Genomic DNA, 16,937 nt, shown 5'->3' with positions numbered 1-16,937 from the left:
CTGTCAGCTTGAAGCTCAAGTTGCTCTCATTCAGGGTAAATGGACTTTGCTGAAAAACAATCATCTTTGGGCAAGACCATGAAGCTGAAAGTGCCACAGCTCCTTTTCGTTCTATCTGCAAAAATCATAATGTGTTGTTTTTCAAAGCCCAGCTGAAATTGATCACATGTATACAGTGGCAACAGGCAAAAGGAAGCATTTCACACATGGTGCCTGATCCAGGCAAATTACAGTTCATCCTGTGAATAGGGTGTCAGTTTTTATGACCTTCTAGGATCCAGCTATTACCATGATAAACCCATCTATCAGAAGGGTTTCCGCCCAGCCTGGAGCCAACTGATACTTCAGGGAGAAATTGCACTGAGAGCTGTGAATTTGCTGTGATGCACTCTTTGTTGTGACGTCTACCTTTAGCAAATACACCCAACTGTGGCACTCTGTCATCAGCAAGAGACCTAATAGAGGCTGTAATTCCCTGCAGACTCAAACACGTATTATATTTCTCTCCGTGGCACACATGAAATTGGGCCACACTTGCATGAAATACCTCAGCTTCTAGTCAAGATATTAGAGTTTTTCCTTCTCATTTTTAAGACTTGCTTTCAGATAAATTAAAATGTTTTTTATGGTTAACTCAGCATTTTTTTCCCTTTTGTCAGTATTCACTGTTGGCTAATCGATTGACTTGGGATGGATCCACAGCTTGTATGTATGCTGCGACGGTATCTGTATTTCTCTTTCTGAGGAGACAGGGTGACTTTGGTACATTTTGTGATTGTTAAAAGCAGAAAGCTTATTGTACAAAATTCTTTCTAAATAAAACCGACTTCGACTTTCACTCAGATGTAAGATGTTTTGGATGCAATATAGACAGCAGACATCCTTGAAATCTACAGTGTTTTTCCACTCTGCCGTGCAAACTGGTCATAATAGATTGTAGTATCTGATTTTGGTTTTAATCACTTAATTAGATCACACAACACTATTGCTTCTTTATGTGTTTTTAATAGGTTTTGTACGGCAGTGAGTTCTTTGGCACAGATACATAAATCTGTGACTACCATACATACAATACTTGTCTTTAGGATAAATTCATTATTGGCTTTCTTCTCTGTGGGGAAATTTTTGTTGATAATGAAAAGACAAATAAATGTTCCCCTCATCATTTATATACAAATTCCTATAATACGAGCAGTCTCCCCTGATATGGGGCAATTGGAGACCAAAGGAGCTTTTAGCCTGAATAGGAGCAATGAGTTGGAGCAGGTTCCAATTCAGACTCATGCCTAACTTTGTTTGTGTCCTGAGGCCTGGGAGGCATACCCTCTTTTGTTATCACTAAATATTGATGTTTTTTTTTTGTTTGTTTGTTTGTTGGTTTGTGTACCTTCCCAGCCTCTGGCCAGCATGTGTTCTTTAGCTGTATCATCTTAGCATGAGTGCCGAGAGCGCAGCCAGCTTAAGAGGCTCATATCACCGAGGTTCGAGGGCATTCATTGCACCAAACATCTGTGGGGGTGCTTACGAGTCAGGCTTTTCTCACCAGCTTGATGTTGGTGCTGCTGCTGTAAATCAGCAGAGGTCCCAGAACACAAGCGAGACCCTCTGATTCCCTTTCTGCCTGAATGATAAGGCACAAGATGTGGCACCAGGATTGAGATGTAACTTGGTCAAACAATTGTGTTACAGTGCTGAATCTTTAGTGTGTGAAAAAGAGGGTAGCAAAATTTTGTTGAAAATCACTGTGCAATTTCCAGACCTAAAATACAAAAGTCGGAATTCCTCACAAGTAAATATCTCTGTGGCTCCCATCTCCACATTTATGTCTCTGCAATTTTGATAATTTGTTAGTGTTTGTACACAATTTGAGATGTTATTCATAACAACTGTAGATTAGATACCTTTTTGTAACATCAGGAATCAGGAATCGTTCCAACGATTCATTACATGTTCTTCTTTTATGTCTCAGGGTGTTGACAGGCTGAGGAGAACGGAAGCTGTACCTAGGCTGTATGCCTAGCTAACCCATGAAGAACTGACAAGAACAGTACTGGATGGAGGCCAAGACACTGGATGGCGAAGACGAGGAAGCACGCAGTATTGTGGAGCACTCGTGTTGTTTGTTCTCTTTCTCAGCTGATCCAAAGTAGATGCAAAGTGTTCTGCAATGTGCCTCATTTGTTCACTTTGTCACGTGTCACGCATGGAGAGATGGCAAAGGGAGTCAGGATAGTCATTTAGGGCTGAAGAAAATCTTTTACTGCATGTGATAGTTCTTCAAATTTGAGTGTAATAGCAAAAGAGGTGTGGACACCAGATAACATTTCCTCCCCACACCTGTGTGGGATACATGTGAGTTAGAAACCTCTAGGGAGCAGGTAGTTGTAGATAGTAGTCACCATGGGTAGGTGTGAACGCAAGGCCTCCTGGTTACTGGTGCTTGCTGGGTTGGTGCTAACAGGAATAGCTTTGGAATATGAAGGGGTTCCTGGTCAGTGGACACGCTATGGTCAGTGGGATGCCAAGACGACAGGTGAGCTCAGCTTCATCCTGAAAACTAACACCAGCAAAGCACTGGTGCTCTATCTGGATGACGGAGGGAACTGCGACTTCCTGGAGCTTCTAATCGCAGATGGGAGGCTCCAGATGCGCTTCACCATCCATTGTGCTGAGCCAGCCTCTCTGCACACAGAGACGCGCATCGACGACCAACGCTGGCACAGAATCCTCCTTTCTCGTAACTACAAAGCGACCAGGCTGGTGGTGGACAATGAGGAGAAGGTGGCTGAGGTGAAATCCAAAAGAAAAGAGATGGTAGTGGCCAGTGACCTGTACGTGGGGGGGATTTCACCTGATGTGCGTCTCTCTGCCCTGACATCCAGCACTGTCAAATATGAGCCGCCATTCCACGGCCTCATAGCCAATCTGAAACTGGGAGAGGCACTACCAGTGTTGCTGGATGGTCAAGCTGTACATAGTGATTTGGAGTACATATGCGATGTTCACTCTCCCTGCAGCAACAAAGGCCTGTGCTCTGTAAGCCAAGGAGAGGTCCTCTGTGACTGCATCAATACCAGCTACAGGGGCAGGTACTGCCAAGAAGGTAAGACAAATACCATTTTTTTTGTCTTCTGCATAGGTTGAAGGACTGATAGTTTTACTTTACTAGTACGCAAATACATTGCTTTCTATAAACGTTGCAAAGGGTCTCATGCAACAGAAACACTTTACCACTACACTTGTTTCAACGATTATTAATCTCAGAAGCATAATCGTTTGATTTCTTACATTGAACTGTGCAGTTTTATATGATGGCCATGTCAAAACAATTTCTTTTGTAATACAATTGTTCTTTTTCTCATAATTGGGCTGTTCTTTGGAAAATATTTAGCTTATAAATAGTTGAACTATCGTTTCAATGCCCTATGTCCATATCGCCAGAGAATAACTATTAATGCTCATGTAAAAGCAATCCAGGCTAAGCATACATAGAGCAGAACTTAAAAGCTGCTTAATTATCTTCCTGGGTCACGGCGGATAACAGTTTCCGTATGTAACATCTCCTGCTTTCAAAACAAGGACATTTAATAGGCCACACATTATTATATTTCTTATTTTAGTAAGCCAATAAATCAGGAAGGAAAGAATCCAGCACTTAAAATTAAGCACATTTTCCCCTTATACAGTAAATGTGCATTAATGTACAATGCAATGTGCAATGCACAGTGAGTGTCTGATGCACATTTGGCTTCAAAGCTTCGCAACCATCTTCCTCAAACTCAGGAGTCACGGGTTGACAGAGACAAAAAAGAGTAATGGCAGGGGATTCTTCATTTAAACAGTGGACTCACACGCTGCAAGCTAAAACTTCCTTTGTAAGAGCATATTGATCTGTACACCATTAGGTTAGCCACTGACACAGTCTGTAATGACAACCCACACTTTTGTTTTGTACAAGTATGCTTTATTTAAGTGATACCATATTACTGGAGTGCGTAATGAATGTAGCTTTTAAACATTGCAGTATCTGAGATTGTGTTGTCAAATGTCTAGCCAGTAGATGGGCACCCACTAACAAACTGTTGAAAGACATCATATTTTCACTCCACTTAGATTCTTGTACAGACTATTTTAGGGACCCATGCCAGTATGTTTGCCATTTTGACTGTAGATTACATGCTAGTCAGATACCATGATTAATTGACAAAAGCAGAAAGTTCAACCAAAACATGATATGTTCATCATTGTGTTAGTTTTGATGTAGACTGTGTATTTGTGCTAGAATGATACAAAAATATCCTTCTGATAACATTAAATGCCTCTGGTTTTCTTTATTGTCCTGCAGCTGTCCAGAAAGAAGTAGAAGGTAAGACAATGCATTATATAATGAGCATAATGATGAGCATAATATGTTTTCCCTGGTACTTGCAAAGGCTGTTATCATGGCCAAAGTGTGAGTGTGTTGGTTATTATCGGGTTGTTATTGTCAGTTTGGACTGCAGTTCTGACATCCAACAAATTAAGCTAAAAGGAGATATACTATCAATGGTCACAAGTTCACTAAGGAAAATGCTTAACGTGCTGAATGCTCTTTGTGTACATATAATTAGCCTGCTCAAGGTGACTGGGGAGGTCTGCAGAGTATGTTGGTGTCTCAGTCTATGGGGAGCATTCATGTATAGAGAAAATGGTTGCACACGGATACCTTGTATTATTTCTAACTTTTGTATTTTTCCTCTCTTCAGCGCATATTTTCCTTACGTCAACTACTGTTTACCATTAAGATTTACTAAGTCTTATGCGCCAAGGTCAGTATGTGGACTAAATGATGGCATAAATCCTCAGGTAACAACTGAATACTGAGGCCATGACATTCACAAGATTGTAATTATATTTGCATTTAAAATTATTTTCTTAAGAGGAACAAATCTTCGTTGGCAGGAAAAGAGACTTCTTTCTCTCTCTCATTATTGGCAACACTTCCACTGACCACAATTAAACAGTGCTGGCTTTCCAATGAGATGTATATACTGAATGGGGAAAATGAAGATTGAAGGTGAGGAAGGAAATTTGTTTAGCTGGCATCAGAGTGAGACATCCATCTCCCCAGTAAGGACTGCTGGTTGTGGTGAAAGGGCAGCCAACAGGCTCAGGAGACCAGTATAAGGTGCACTGAACCACTGCACATTATAAATCACTGTTACAGACTCAAAATGCACACCTGCTCTCAGAAGTCCACCTTCTGATATGTATTTGCTGTGCACAAGCAAAAAACAAACAAAAAAAAACATTACAAAATGTTTCTGTTTCAGTGCATAGCCTCTCGACATTGTTGTGCAGAATCAAAGTACGGAATGGATTTAATGACAATATTATAGTACAAAATATTAGATGTAGAAACATAAATGGAAACATTAGTTGTGTTGTTAGCGATGATGGATGTTCTGGGAGAGATTCTACAGATGCTGCATTTAAATTGGCACATCACTAAGTGTTAATGGCTATGGTATATGGCTTTATGTTTCTGTAATAGTTAAAAGGTCTCATCCTTGCACTACTTCCAAAAAACAAGTATTAATCATTCTTAATTGTGTGCAAAGATGGTATGGCTCTGCTCACAGCAGAAAGGCAGGCGTTATTAAATGACATGCTGCAAAGAGAGCACATCAGAATGTTTATTGGATTAAAGCTTGACACGGAGACAATTCCCAGTGCAGAATGCATGAAAACAACAATGACAACAGCAAAATCACACTCACCAGATGCCTTTTTTGCAATCCTTCAAACCACTCCATGTGGTATTTGGCACACTATTGTTGTCTTTGCAATTGACGGGAATAGGCATATGTTTGCGTTAGCAAAATCACCCCCCCCCATCTTGAGAGATGGCTAAGATGGTAACCCATATGCTATATTTGGGCTTGGCTGTGGGTTTTAAGTGATGCAGGAATTATCTGTATTTGTCTGAGGAACTGTTTTAATGTAGTCGAAACCTTTTGCACAGCAGGTGAGTCTTCTGAGTTGTTCATCTATAGTATGAAGCAAGTGGGCTCCCGTTGATCTGTGTGGACAAAGGCCATGGTGGGGGCATGCTCTAATGCCATGAGAGTGCAGCACCCTCTGATGTTTTGTAAGCAAAAAAACAGGTCTGTGAAAGAGAGATAAGGACAGCCACCTGACACAATGCATATAGAGAAATCTGTCAAACGTGTATAAAAAAACTTACACAGCACAGACATGTTAAATGCAAACACATTTTCAATGTTTCATGTACAAGTCCTTACATAGTAAGGACACACTGATATTAGGAAATACAGGCACAAATAAGATAGCATAGAAATCTTAGGAAGAAGAAGAAACAGTCCTGGTGGGCTTGCATCTTACAGCAGCAGTGACCTTGGTCTAATCCCTCATTACAACAGGCTCTATTATACTGTATTTTTCTCAGAAACGCCAATATAGCATGCCTTAATCCCCGAGCAATGGCTCTCTCTTCTTAGATGTTTGCTAATTAATGTCACAATAATGACTGAAAGGTCCTTCAACATCTGCATTTTTAATTTCCTACAGATATTCATTAAACCCACTTCTATAGCAGATTTAGTTTTCTTTTTAGCCACACTGACATTGCTTCTATGTAATGTAACAAATTATAAAGAGACTGAATAAAAATCCCACATGGGGGTAAAAATAATTGTAATATTTAGAAAAATAGGGAGTTAGTCTAAAAGGTGGAAAGGTCAACAAAGCACCATGAAGAAACATTGATACCTGAAGTTTCCTTTCAGGAACAATGTTTATTCTCAATCAAAATATATGTCAGCTATGGCAAAATGTATAGATTTTAGAGCAGCATGGCAGCACTCTTTAGAATATTATCATTGCACTCATTGTATCTGTCATACATTCCCCTTGCTTACTTTACTGGCTAAACTTACACTGAATCACTGTGTCACAGTGGACCAAACAAAACCAAAAACGAATCTCCATCATTCAGTTTGCAAACCAGTTTTAACACCGTTAACTGAGATGTTGCCAGAGGTGCAACCTGCCTGACCATTGGAAAACACAAATCATTGGTTTATTTATCATGACTATTCTCATGGTGAGCAGATGGAGATGAGTAAGGAAACACATCAATAAAAGACGATTTATGGAAATACATAAAGAAATTATTAATAACATCACTTGCACAAAGTAAATCAGGTAATTCAGAGACTCTGAGCATAACAGTGGAATATTAACAATGTTTATTTATTTTTTTATGTTCTATTACAAGAAATGTTGAAATATTGTCATATAATGAGGCCAAGTCACTTCCCAACAGAAAGATGCTAACGTTTATAGTAAGTTGATCTTTTATGATCTGGTTATCTGGTTATTATTTTTATTTTCCCCTAAACCCGTCTTAGATTGTTATAGTTGCCTCTTATTTAAAAATAGAAAACGATTAGAGCACTAGTAGTGGAGGTGATTTATTTTCATGCAGGCTTGCCTCGCTAATGGGATTCTTCAGGTATCCCTGCATTTCCATACAGCTACAGTGTAAGGCTCAACCAAGTATGATGAGCATATTCCACGGATGACTGCTCCAATTCAAGGGCGGCAACGACACCACTTCTCATCCACTTTTGCTCAACCACACCGTTAAAGTCAAAGATTACTCTGTCGGCTGAGACACTGGCTAAGTGTCTCAGCCTGCTTGCCCTGACCTGTATTGGTCACCAGCATAAGTGTCTATTAATCAGAGGCGCATTAGTCAGGGATGGACCCAGTGTTTGACAAAAATCAAAAGGGTGCCAAGTCGTTCTTTTTGTCAGAGCAACAGGAAGAGTAAGATGGGTTAGAAAGCAAAGGTATCCGGCTTTGGGACTGGTTCTAGTTGTTAAATTGGATAATGGGCAATCCACGCATCCAACTTGAAACCTGTACAGAAGACAAGCAGATGGATTGAGATGTTAGCTGGCCCTGCACTTGCTATTCCAGTCAATGGTTGCTTGCAACTGTGCACATTTTCTTTTATAGAATAATGATGTATGATGAGTATGCAGACACCACAAGAGGATGATGCTTGAGCTTGAGTGCAGTCAGATCTTAGTACATCTAGGGAGGATGAGATCACCTGAGTGGTGATGAGGGAAATGAGATGGCATATTTTATGCTTTCTGTATAAATTTGTGGGCTTGTCATGTGGATAGACACGGTGTTGTTACACACAGCAGCTCATCATGTGATTGATAGGTCTCTGTTTTGAGTTTATATGTCTGTGGTAGTTTAACTATAGCTTTTATGTACCATGCTACATTTTTTGTTGTAGCATACTGTCTGCCTTACTGTAGGGTTGCATCAACATGTAGTCTAATATTAGAACTAGTGGTCTCTTCCAATGTCCAGCACAGCAGCCTTTGCATTGGGACAGCCAAGAGAGGGATGTGGGTTTGTGTTTTCCCGGCTAACCTGCTCTATGGTGATTTATTGTCAGTGAGGCTTTAACACACTGCAGCATTATGTGTCAGCTCCCGTCTGCTTTTTTTCCAATATTACAGGGTGTGGCAGGTCATCGCTGGCTGACCCAGTGGTTTTAATGCAGGATCACAGATCTCAAATCCCACCCCCTAAACCTATAAAAACAACCCCAAGCATTTGATAGTTGCTAAAGATTCAGTGGATAAGAAATGGTGTCACTTCTGCCCTTTCATAAAATGCTTAAATCAGCTCACCATTATTGGATGAGCATTTACATGCAAAAATGTCAGTCTGCAGAGAAGCGGAGATAAGGAAATAGCCCAGTTTTAGATCAGAGATCAAAGTTTTTCCGTTACCACGTTTGGTTTTGTTTTGTTTTTTTTGTTTGTTTGTTTGTTTATTTTTAATTTTTTTTTTTTTTTTTTGCATTAGGGGTTACGCAGGTTTTATGTATATCCGATACATCTCAAACACTGTCTGCATCAAGTAAACATACAGTATGTGTTCCATTTAGAAAAAAGCATCTGTGTGAGCAACTACCTGTAAGAGTTGCACCGGTCAAGATGTTTTTTTCTTTCCTTGCCTTCCCTCTCCTCCCTTGAGATGTTTGTCTGTTTTTGGTTTGATTTCCCCTTTATATTTTAGTTTGAACTTTGACATCCGTATCTTCCCCAGGATGTCTGTCACAAACTGCAGTCCAACATTGTGACAATGCTTTTGTTCTCCCGAACCTCTTTATGAACTTCCTGTTTTCGTATCCTTTTTTCTGTTCTTTCCCTCAAGGTCTGGCGCACCTGATGTTAAACCGCCAAGGTATGGGGTCTATTGGTTTGCTTTTCCTTCCCAGCCACCTGATCACAACATTTCCCTTCCCCTGAAATCATTTTAGTTAACTGTGCTGCACTAATATTTCCTCTCCTCTTTTCTCATATACTTGCCTATTCGTTTTTGCTTCCTGTCATGTTATGCTCACTACTCACTCAATTTTTGTCCGTCAAACCCTTGTCCTGACCACTGACTGAGCTACTGGAACATCACCTTTGACCTCCGCAGTTTTTCGCCAAGGTAATGCATTTATGCACATAGCATCTCTTCGGTTTGGTTTCATGGTGTTTTCAAAGGAAACATGCAGGTGCCAGGAATAAAACATAAAGGTATTCATGCCAAATATGCTTCTCATGCCAGGTAAAAAAAAAAAAAAAAAAAAAAAAAAAAATTAAAAAGTTGATTTTATTGATTTGGTAACATTTTTGGTAAAATAATTACACAAACATGTAAGGAGAGTTTTTCTTTTGCCTTCTGGGGGTTGTTGTACTGTACACAAATTTACATGCAGTAAGTGATGATTTCTCATGTGCATGGCCATTAGATTTTTACGTTCACCTGAAATTATTTCTTCATCACAGCAGCAGTAGTGTGTTTAATTTCATTTGAGCACAAGTTTAAGAAGAGCAAATTCAAACTACTGGTGGGAGAAATATTTGGACACAGCTGGCTTTCCAAGTAAATAATCAAGAAAAGGCACTACTGATTTTCTTTTCTTTAAGAATAACATATTTTTTCTCTAATTTTAGCTCAAGTGCTAAAGTATAGAAGAATTTGACCGTTTAGACTCTTGGAAGGAAAACATTCGTCCAGTGCATTGAGGCATGACCAAATACTGTGAAGTATTTGGTCATTAGAGAATAAAGGTGCATTTAGACTGCACAATTTGAGTGGCACTGACCCACAGGAAGTCGACTGTCATTGTGTTTTGTGTTTTCTGCCACATGTTGAGAGACTGAGATAAAAGTCACGGTGCCGCCTCAGTGGCAGTCAGCCTTGTCTCTAAACGCAGAGAATTGGCTTTGATGGCACAGTGACAGAAAAATTCAAACACTTCTGTTTGTTCATCACAGACATCTTGCTTAGACCTGTGTCTTAGGATACAATATGTCCTTGGATTTTGACAGGATAAACAGAATCTCAGAATGTTTTCTAGAAACCAATTACTGCTGGGGTATTGTTACATCTCCTGGGTTCGTAATTTTAGTTTTTACAGGGCCACAGAAAAGACAAAAAAAAAAAAAAAAAAAAATTGATTATCAGATTCAGTTTTTGATTTTAACTAGAATTTGAATTTGTATGCTCTGCAGTTGTCTGAAATTGTTTCAATATGTTATTACCACTGATGAAACACAAATCTGTGGAGACGGGAAAAAAAAAAAGTGTGGCTGCACCCTGGGTGTCCTCATGTATATTTTCTGGTGTAGAAATGATTAATACCAATATTGAGGTCATTTACAGTAAATGAAAAGCAAAAACTTCACAGTATTCAATGATTACACCAGTTTTTCACTCACTATAAATGGCGTAGCCTGAGGCTGTACATGACTGTGACATTATAGATTAAGGTCTCGATTCTTTGGTTACTCGCTTTGGGACAAATTTGTTCTCGTTCACAAAAAGTAATCAGTCTTTCCAAGGCTGAAAGATAATGTTCGATGCAAGCTCATGCTTTAATTGATGGGGATGCTGACAGAGCAATGCAGTTCGATACACTGTGCGCGCTTCTGCTGCTTCAACTGCACAATGATTAACATAGCTGTATTAGAATAACACATTATAATGCAATATTTAGCAGTAAGTCATACTGCAAGTGTGTCCTTAAGGCCAACCCCAATGTGATTTGTTGTGAAATGAGGCCTAAATGTAATTGCCCCATTTCATGCATCAATAATAATAAGAGGTTAGTAATTGATTGTGGAATGAAGATTTACAGAAATACCCCTCCAAGCAAAACTATAACATAGCATAGCTTTAGTGACAAAGTACATCCGACCTCATGGCAGATTCATGAGACATCAAACTTTTATCCGGCCTTTTAATTTTAGAGCAAATGTTTGTTATGAACTTTGACAATGTTCTTTAGCCTGAGGAGGTACTCCGTTCTGGTTTGATCTGTATTTATTTCAAATCAAGTATGCGCCATTATTTTCTCTCTCTGAAAATAGTCCCACTGTTTAGAAATGAATTAAAAGCTTTTTGAAGAAAGTCAGAAGTGACTGCCAATGTATGTGCTTCAGTCCCAGAAGTCTTTACTCAATTGTACTGACACATACACATATGCTATAAATGGCGATATTGTTCAGCAGGTCTAGCTTGTTGACCACCCAGAAGAGACAAATGCCCCGCTATCCATATGCCCACAGTGCTTTTTGCTTTCGGGTGCACCTGACCGATAAGTGACTACTCACCCCCGAGCAGGAGACAGAGTCAGCAACAACCATCTGTGCCCTGGGCTTTTGGACCACTGCGAATTGAATCAGCTCTAAAGCTAAATATGAATGAGCAATCCAAATGTTGACATGTTTCATGTGCTGCGGCTGCTGTATCAAAGCGTAATTGTACCAAAGACTGAAACAGGTAAGCTACCACTGTGAGAGCAAATAAAGTTGTCCCACTTCATTCCACAATACTTTCTTTCCATGGTGTTTGATGTGCTTCAGACTGTGACAGCAGCTAATGTGTGGCTCTGGGCAGTACCTTTACAGATAATCCCTTTTGGATGTGACCAAAGTGTCAGCAGCTGGTCCTATTAACTATCTGAAAGTTAACTTGTCCAATGTTGGCACCCAGTATCCTTTAGCTTCTCCATATTTTGTAGCTGTCTATGTCTTTGAATTTGGCACAAGCAGCACCCTGCTGTACTGGGAATTTATAGAGAACCATGGAATGGGAGACCTGACTGATGAGGGGGGAGTAAGACAAGCAAGACATTAGAAATATGGCTTGCTGTCTTTCTTGCCTTTTGAATAATGCCAGTGATCCCTCTGACACTTTCATGATGATTTCAGGGTCATCTGATTGTGGTGTCTTCAATGAAGCTGGCAATGAGAGAAAGATTTGTTGGATACACACAGGTTATGATGCAATGTAATGTGGAGTAAATGATAACTTCTGGTGACCAAGTATCACTCTTAATCGCTGAATGTTCCCTATAGTGTTGTCTCCTACAACATCAGTCAACTGTGAAACTTCAAATGTAGGCTCAACAACAATAACTTAGCAAGTTGGTGCTGGCTTAAAAGTTGTGCGACTACACCGCTCAAACAGTAGAGACTAATGGGACTGCTGATTCTGCTGGCTTAAATTGGCCCCCGAGTTCAGAAGCCGACATTTACAGTACAAACAATCACAGGCTTAGGGGACAGCTTATCCCTCTAACCACTGGCTCAGTAGTTCAGAGGCTGCATTGTATAAACAAGTAAAGAATGGGGTGCCTATACCTTTAAACAGCCCGCTCAAACGCAATGTTGTACAGCAGTTAACATTATTCTTGTGGTTTGCTGTAAAATACGACTTTAATGTCAGAAGTTATGAGACTTGAGGAGTAAATCGTACTGCGGGTGTTGGAGTGGGTTAATGTAGTGTGAGTGTGTGTGCAAGGCTTTTGTGAAATATAATGCTGAGTTAAAAAAAACAATGTGTTAAATCATCCTGTGTACAGAGGCTGAGGCCAATCCCATAGAACAGGTTGGCGCAAAAAAGACGAATGAGTACTTGTCACTGTGGTGTCAAGTTCAGTCTTCAGCTGTATACTGGTTTTTACGGTGGTTGTTGCATGTCCTCACAGTCTTAACATGTACAGCTTGCTCTAAAATAGTTTTTATTTACATTTCTATCCATCTGTCTTTCTGTTTGTTTATCTATCTATCTATCTATCTTTCTATCTTTCGAGCTATCTGTCTGTATGAGAAGATGCTTGACACCAGCATTGATATTTTCCTTCGAACAGCTTGTGAAAAGCCTTGTTGCCATCATGGGATGCCAAGAAACAATGAGGCAGACAAACACTGAGCTCCTCCCTCTGCTCTGGTTAAACCTCAGAACTGCTTTTATTGGAACAACTGGGGAGATGGTTTGAGCCATCAGACTTTACTGTACACTTGCCATTCATATCTCCTGGAATTATTATTTTTTTTATTCATTTTGGATTGCAGGAGGGAATTAGATCCTATGCAAGGTCTGAGATATTTTTGTTCTTACTCTAGATCTATTACAATTTCATGTTTTGAAACCTTGGGAATTTTCATGTCGAAAAAGACAGGCTTGAGTCAGAGAACAGTAAAATAGTATTTGACTTTTAGTGTTGCATTTGGTATATAATAGTGAGCATTTGCAGCACCAGGACTGTGTGTGGTATTGACTCGAGTTCATAGTAATGAATGAATGAGTCATCCACTGTAACATTAACATACATTATCGTTTGTTGAAGCAATTTTTAGTTGGTTTTGTTAGCAAAAGAAAAAAAAAACAAAACAGTATCAACAGTGTTATTCTTTAATTTCATTTAAGAATAAAAAATACAAAATTGTCTCCCGTTGATAGTAGATTTAACCATTAACCACCAGGAAAAATATTATTACATTAGTCATATAATAGATTGCTGTTGATAGCAGTGAATATACTCTGCTGTAACTCAAACTTGCGCCTGATGACTGCCAGAATTGTCTAAGATGTTTTATCCTCCCCTCTCAGGGCAGGAGGAGTCAGTGGCCACCTTCAAAGGCAATGAGTTCTTCAGCTACAACCTGTCCCAGACGCCCATTCAGAGCAGCTTGGATGAGATCACACTGTCGTTCCGTACGCTGCAGAGGAACGGCCTGCTGCTTCACACAGGGAGGTCTGCAGACTACGTTAACCTGTCCCTCAGGAATGGAGCTCTGTGGCTGGTCATCAACCTGGGCTCTGGTGCTTTCGAGGCCCTGGTGGAGCCAGCCAGTGGGAAGTTCAATGACAACGTCTGGCACGACGTCCGAGTGACGCGCAACCTCCGCCAGGTCTGTATGCACAGACTTTGTGTGACATTCAGGCTTTGTGCTCGCAGGTATAAGAAAAGAATGAGAAACCATATTTGTTGTCACGTCAGCAGCTGACAGAAGGAGCCAGAATGTGTGAAAGAGATCGCAGTGTGCAGTATGGTCACCTTATTCTGTAATTGAAGACTTGAAAAATATGGGATTATATTTAATATTTGGAGCAGGCCCAGGTAATCAGAGCCCCATGTGAACAGGATGGAGGTTCTATAGACCACTATCAGTCGAAACACTGACAAATACAGTGTTGGTTTCTGTTGACTGTTTAATATTTCTGCTCTGCTGGGCTCCCTGTCTCCCATTTTCTACGTTCTGATAGATATTACAAGCTCATATTAGGTCACTGCCCTCTTTCTCGTGAAATAGATTGCTTTGGTGGGAACTGCAGTCCTTTCATAATCAGCATCATGTATTTTTTTTTTTTTGTTGTTGTTGTTTTTTCCTGTTCTTGCTGTGAAGGTTTTTATGCCGTATTAAAAGGAAAACTCCACCTGGCATCATTTTCAGGTATCCAACATTAGTGATGAGATCTCTGGAGCCTGCCTTTAGACAACAATCCTTGTTAAACTAATTTTCAGGTTTTTGACAAACTCAACTGAAATCAGCCAAAAACATTTTTGCAGTTGTAGGCAGCAGTGTCGGAGAGGTCGTGCAAGAAAAAGAGAAGGCTTATATAATGAATACAGCTATTGCATGTATGTCTGACATTGCACTGCTCTACCTACTGTACTCCAGCCAAGTACAACTCAGCCCTAAGGTTTTATATTCATTAACATTATCCACTGGACAGGGCAGAGAACTGAATTCCTGAACTAATTCCCTTGCAGGAAGTGCCTGTTTCTTTCGTGTTACCCTGCTGGCATTCTCAAGCCGCTCTGCAATTAGCCCCATCACACTGCACCTTAAAGCTCCACTGATCAATGCTTTTTCTTTTTTTTTTTTCATATTAACACTAAATTAATGACTTGGTTGCAGTGACAAACCCATGGACAATTACCCATTTCTGCAGATCCATGGAGCATATTAGCTTGCAAATTTACTGTGGTTCAGCACTCTCATCAGTCCTGTTTCCAGTAACCGCAGTTGACAAGCAGCAAACGAGTTTTGATACATTGGAGTTACCGGGCCAACACCAAACTGCACACAGACTAAGTAGCACCATCTGGTGAAGAAAGCTAAACACCAAAAAAAAAAAGAGTAAATGACTGACAACTGACAACTGAGGCAACACTGAATGCCTAAGTTGTTGTTGTTGCTTTTTTTTTTTAATCTGTAACATTTGAGCACCATCAGGATACAGTCGAGTTTTAACAGTCACATACTACAGAACTGAAAATTATTACTTATTTTGATTTGCATTTGGGGCCACCTGGTGTGTATTCTCTCTCTTTAAGCTGTTTTTGGCTTCTACGAAAACCGGAGGTAAATATCTGGCACATAGCTACAGTACACTCCACTGGGACTTCGCATTGATGTGAATTTTTATCAAAATCGCAATTTAAGCAAATCACAAAAGGCTGCTTAGTAGGAAATACTTTCTATAGCTGGCGTTCATGCCACCCAACAAAAAGACAGGTTGATGTGGCGATTGAGAATGTGCAGCATTGAAGTTGTCAGTTTTTTCTGCATTATTTGGCCTTGTAAAGTAGGAAAGTATGAATGTGATTTGTCCAAATAAAAACGATCGGAAACATACCACCAGCAGCTCATAGTCTCTCCTGCACACCTTTTCATCTAACAGGATGCACAGTCCACCAAAGGATTTGTGAGCTGTGGTTTTATCGCAGTCTGCCCTTATGACCGTGCGCTATGCATTTAAATGTTTGATTTCTTTGCAGAAGTAGAGCTTGTTTTGTATCTAACTATCTCATCATTACCAATATATTCTGAACTTGTCACATTAGCCTGCAAATAAACTTGCATCTTCCTCCACATCTTTTTCTCTACCCTGGCTTCCAGAGGAACAGCAATCCAATGCTTACAGCCTCACTTATGCTTTCAGCCTTGCATTTGATCCCTGTGTAAATTGCTTTCCCCTCAGATAAGTTACCTCACTGACATGTAGATAGGGGTAACTGTAACTCCCAAGAGAGTTCTGGTGGAAACATTTTATTATATCCAGTGGTGCTTTTCAGGCTACAATTCCTCCCATTGCTAGCTCTCTTTGCATCAGTTTTCCTTTTACTGGCATGGGTGAACTGATGTGTTCATTTTCTCTCCTTTTCTGACCCCTATTAATGAGACACCCACCTATTTATGGGCCTGTGCGGTGCCCACACACATGCATGCACAACTTATTGTTGTTCCGTCTGAAAACTGCTCTGTAACTCTTGGGCTCAACTAACCTACACCATACATTGCCCTTTAATCAGCTCTGTGTAATAACGGCTGCATATAAATCCTGGAGAAATTGCAATGAAAGGTCAGTCTTAAACATGTACGCGCCAGGACTGGAGCCTGACTATTATCCTAATGTGTGTTCCTAATTAATGACACTTTTGCCTAATTCAGTAATTACCTTTGAACGCAGTCATCCTTCACTTCTGATTTTCAAATGCCAGGAAATTAACTGTCTGTAGTGCCAGGATATGGTGTAATACCCACTATTACACA

General features: G+C 40.1%; 1 protein-coding gene across 1 annotated transcript in view; it reads left to right on the top strand.

Annotated features, from left to right (window-relative positions):
* The first annotated feature begins 2,400 nt into the window (after positions 1–2,400).
* The window catches only part of nrxn2a (neurexin 2a), a 73,979-nt gene continuing 59,442 nt past the window's right edge, over positions 2,401–16,937 (top strand). The window contains exons 1-5 of the mRNA XM_029519813.1: positions 2,401–3,103; positions 4,346–4,366; positions 9,250–9,279; positions 9,520–9,531; positions 13,987–14,288. Coding sequence (XP_029375673.1) covers positions 2,401–3,103; positions 4,346–4,366; positions 9,250–9,279; positions 9,520–9,531; positions 13,987–14,288 — 1,068 coding nt within the window. The remainder of the gene's footprint in view (positions 3,104–4,345; positions 4,367–9,249; positions 9,280–9,519; positions 9,532–13,986; positions 14,289–16,937) is intronic.

The sequence above is a fragment of the Echeneis naucrates genome, chromosome 14 (assembly GCF_900963305.1).
Source record: "Echeneis naucrates chromosome 14, fEcheNa1.1, whole genome shotgun sequence".
Taxonomy (NCBI): Eukaryota; Metazoa; Chordata; class Actinopteri; order Carangiformes; family Echeneidae; genus Echeneis; species Echeneis naucrates.
The sequence above is the reverse complement of the archived record's forward strand: the minus strand, read 5'-3'. Positions and strand labels throughout refer to the sequence as shown.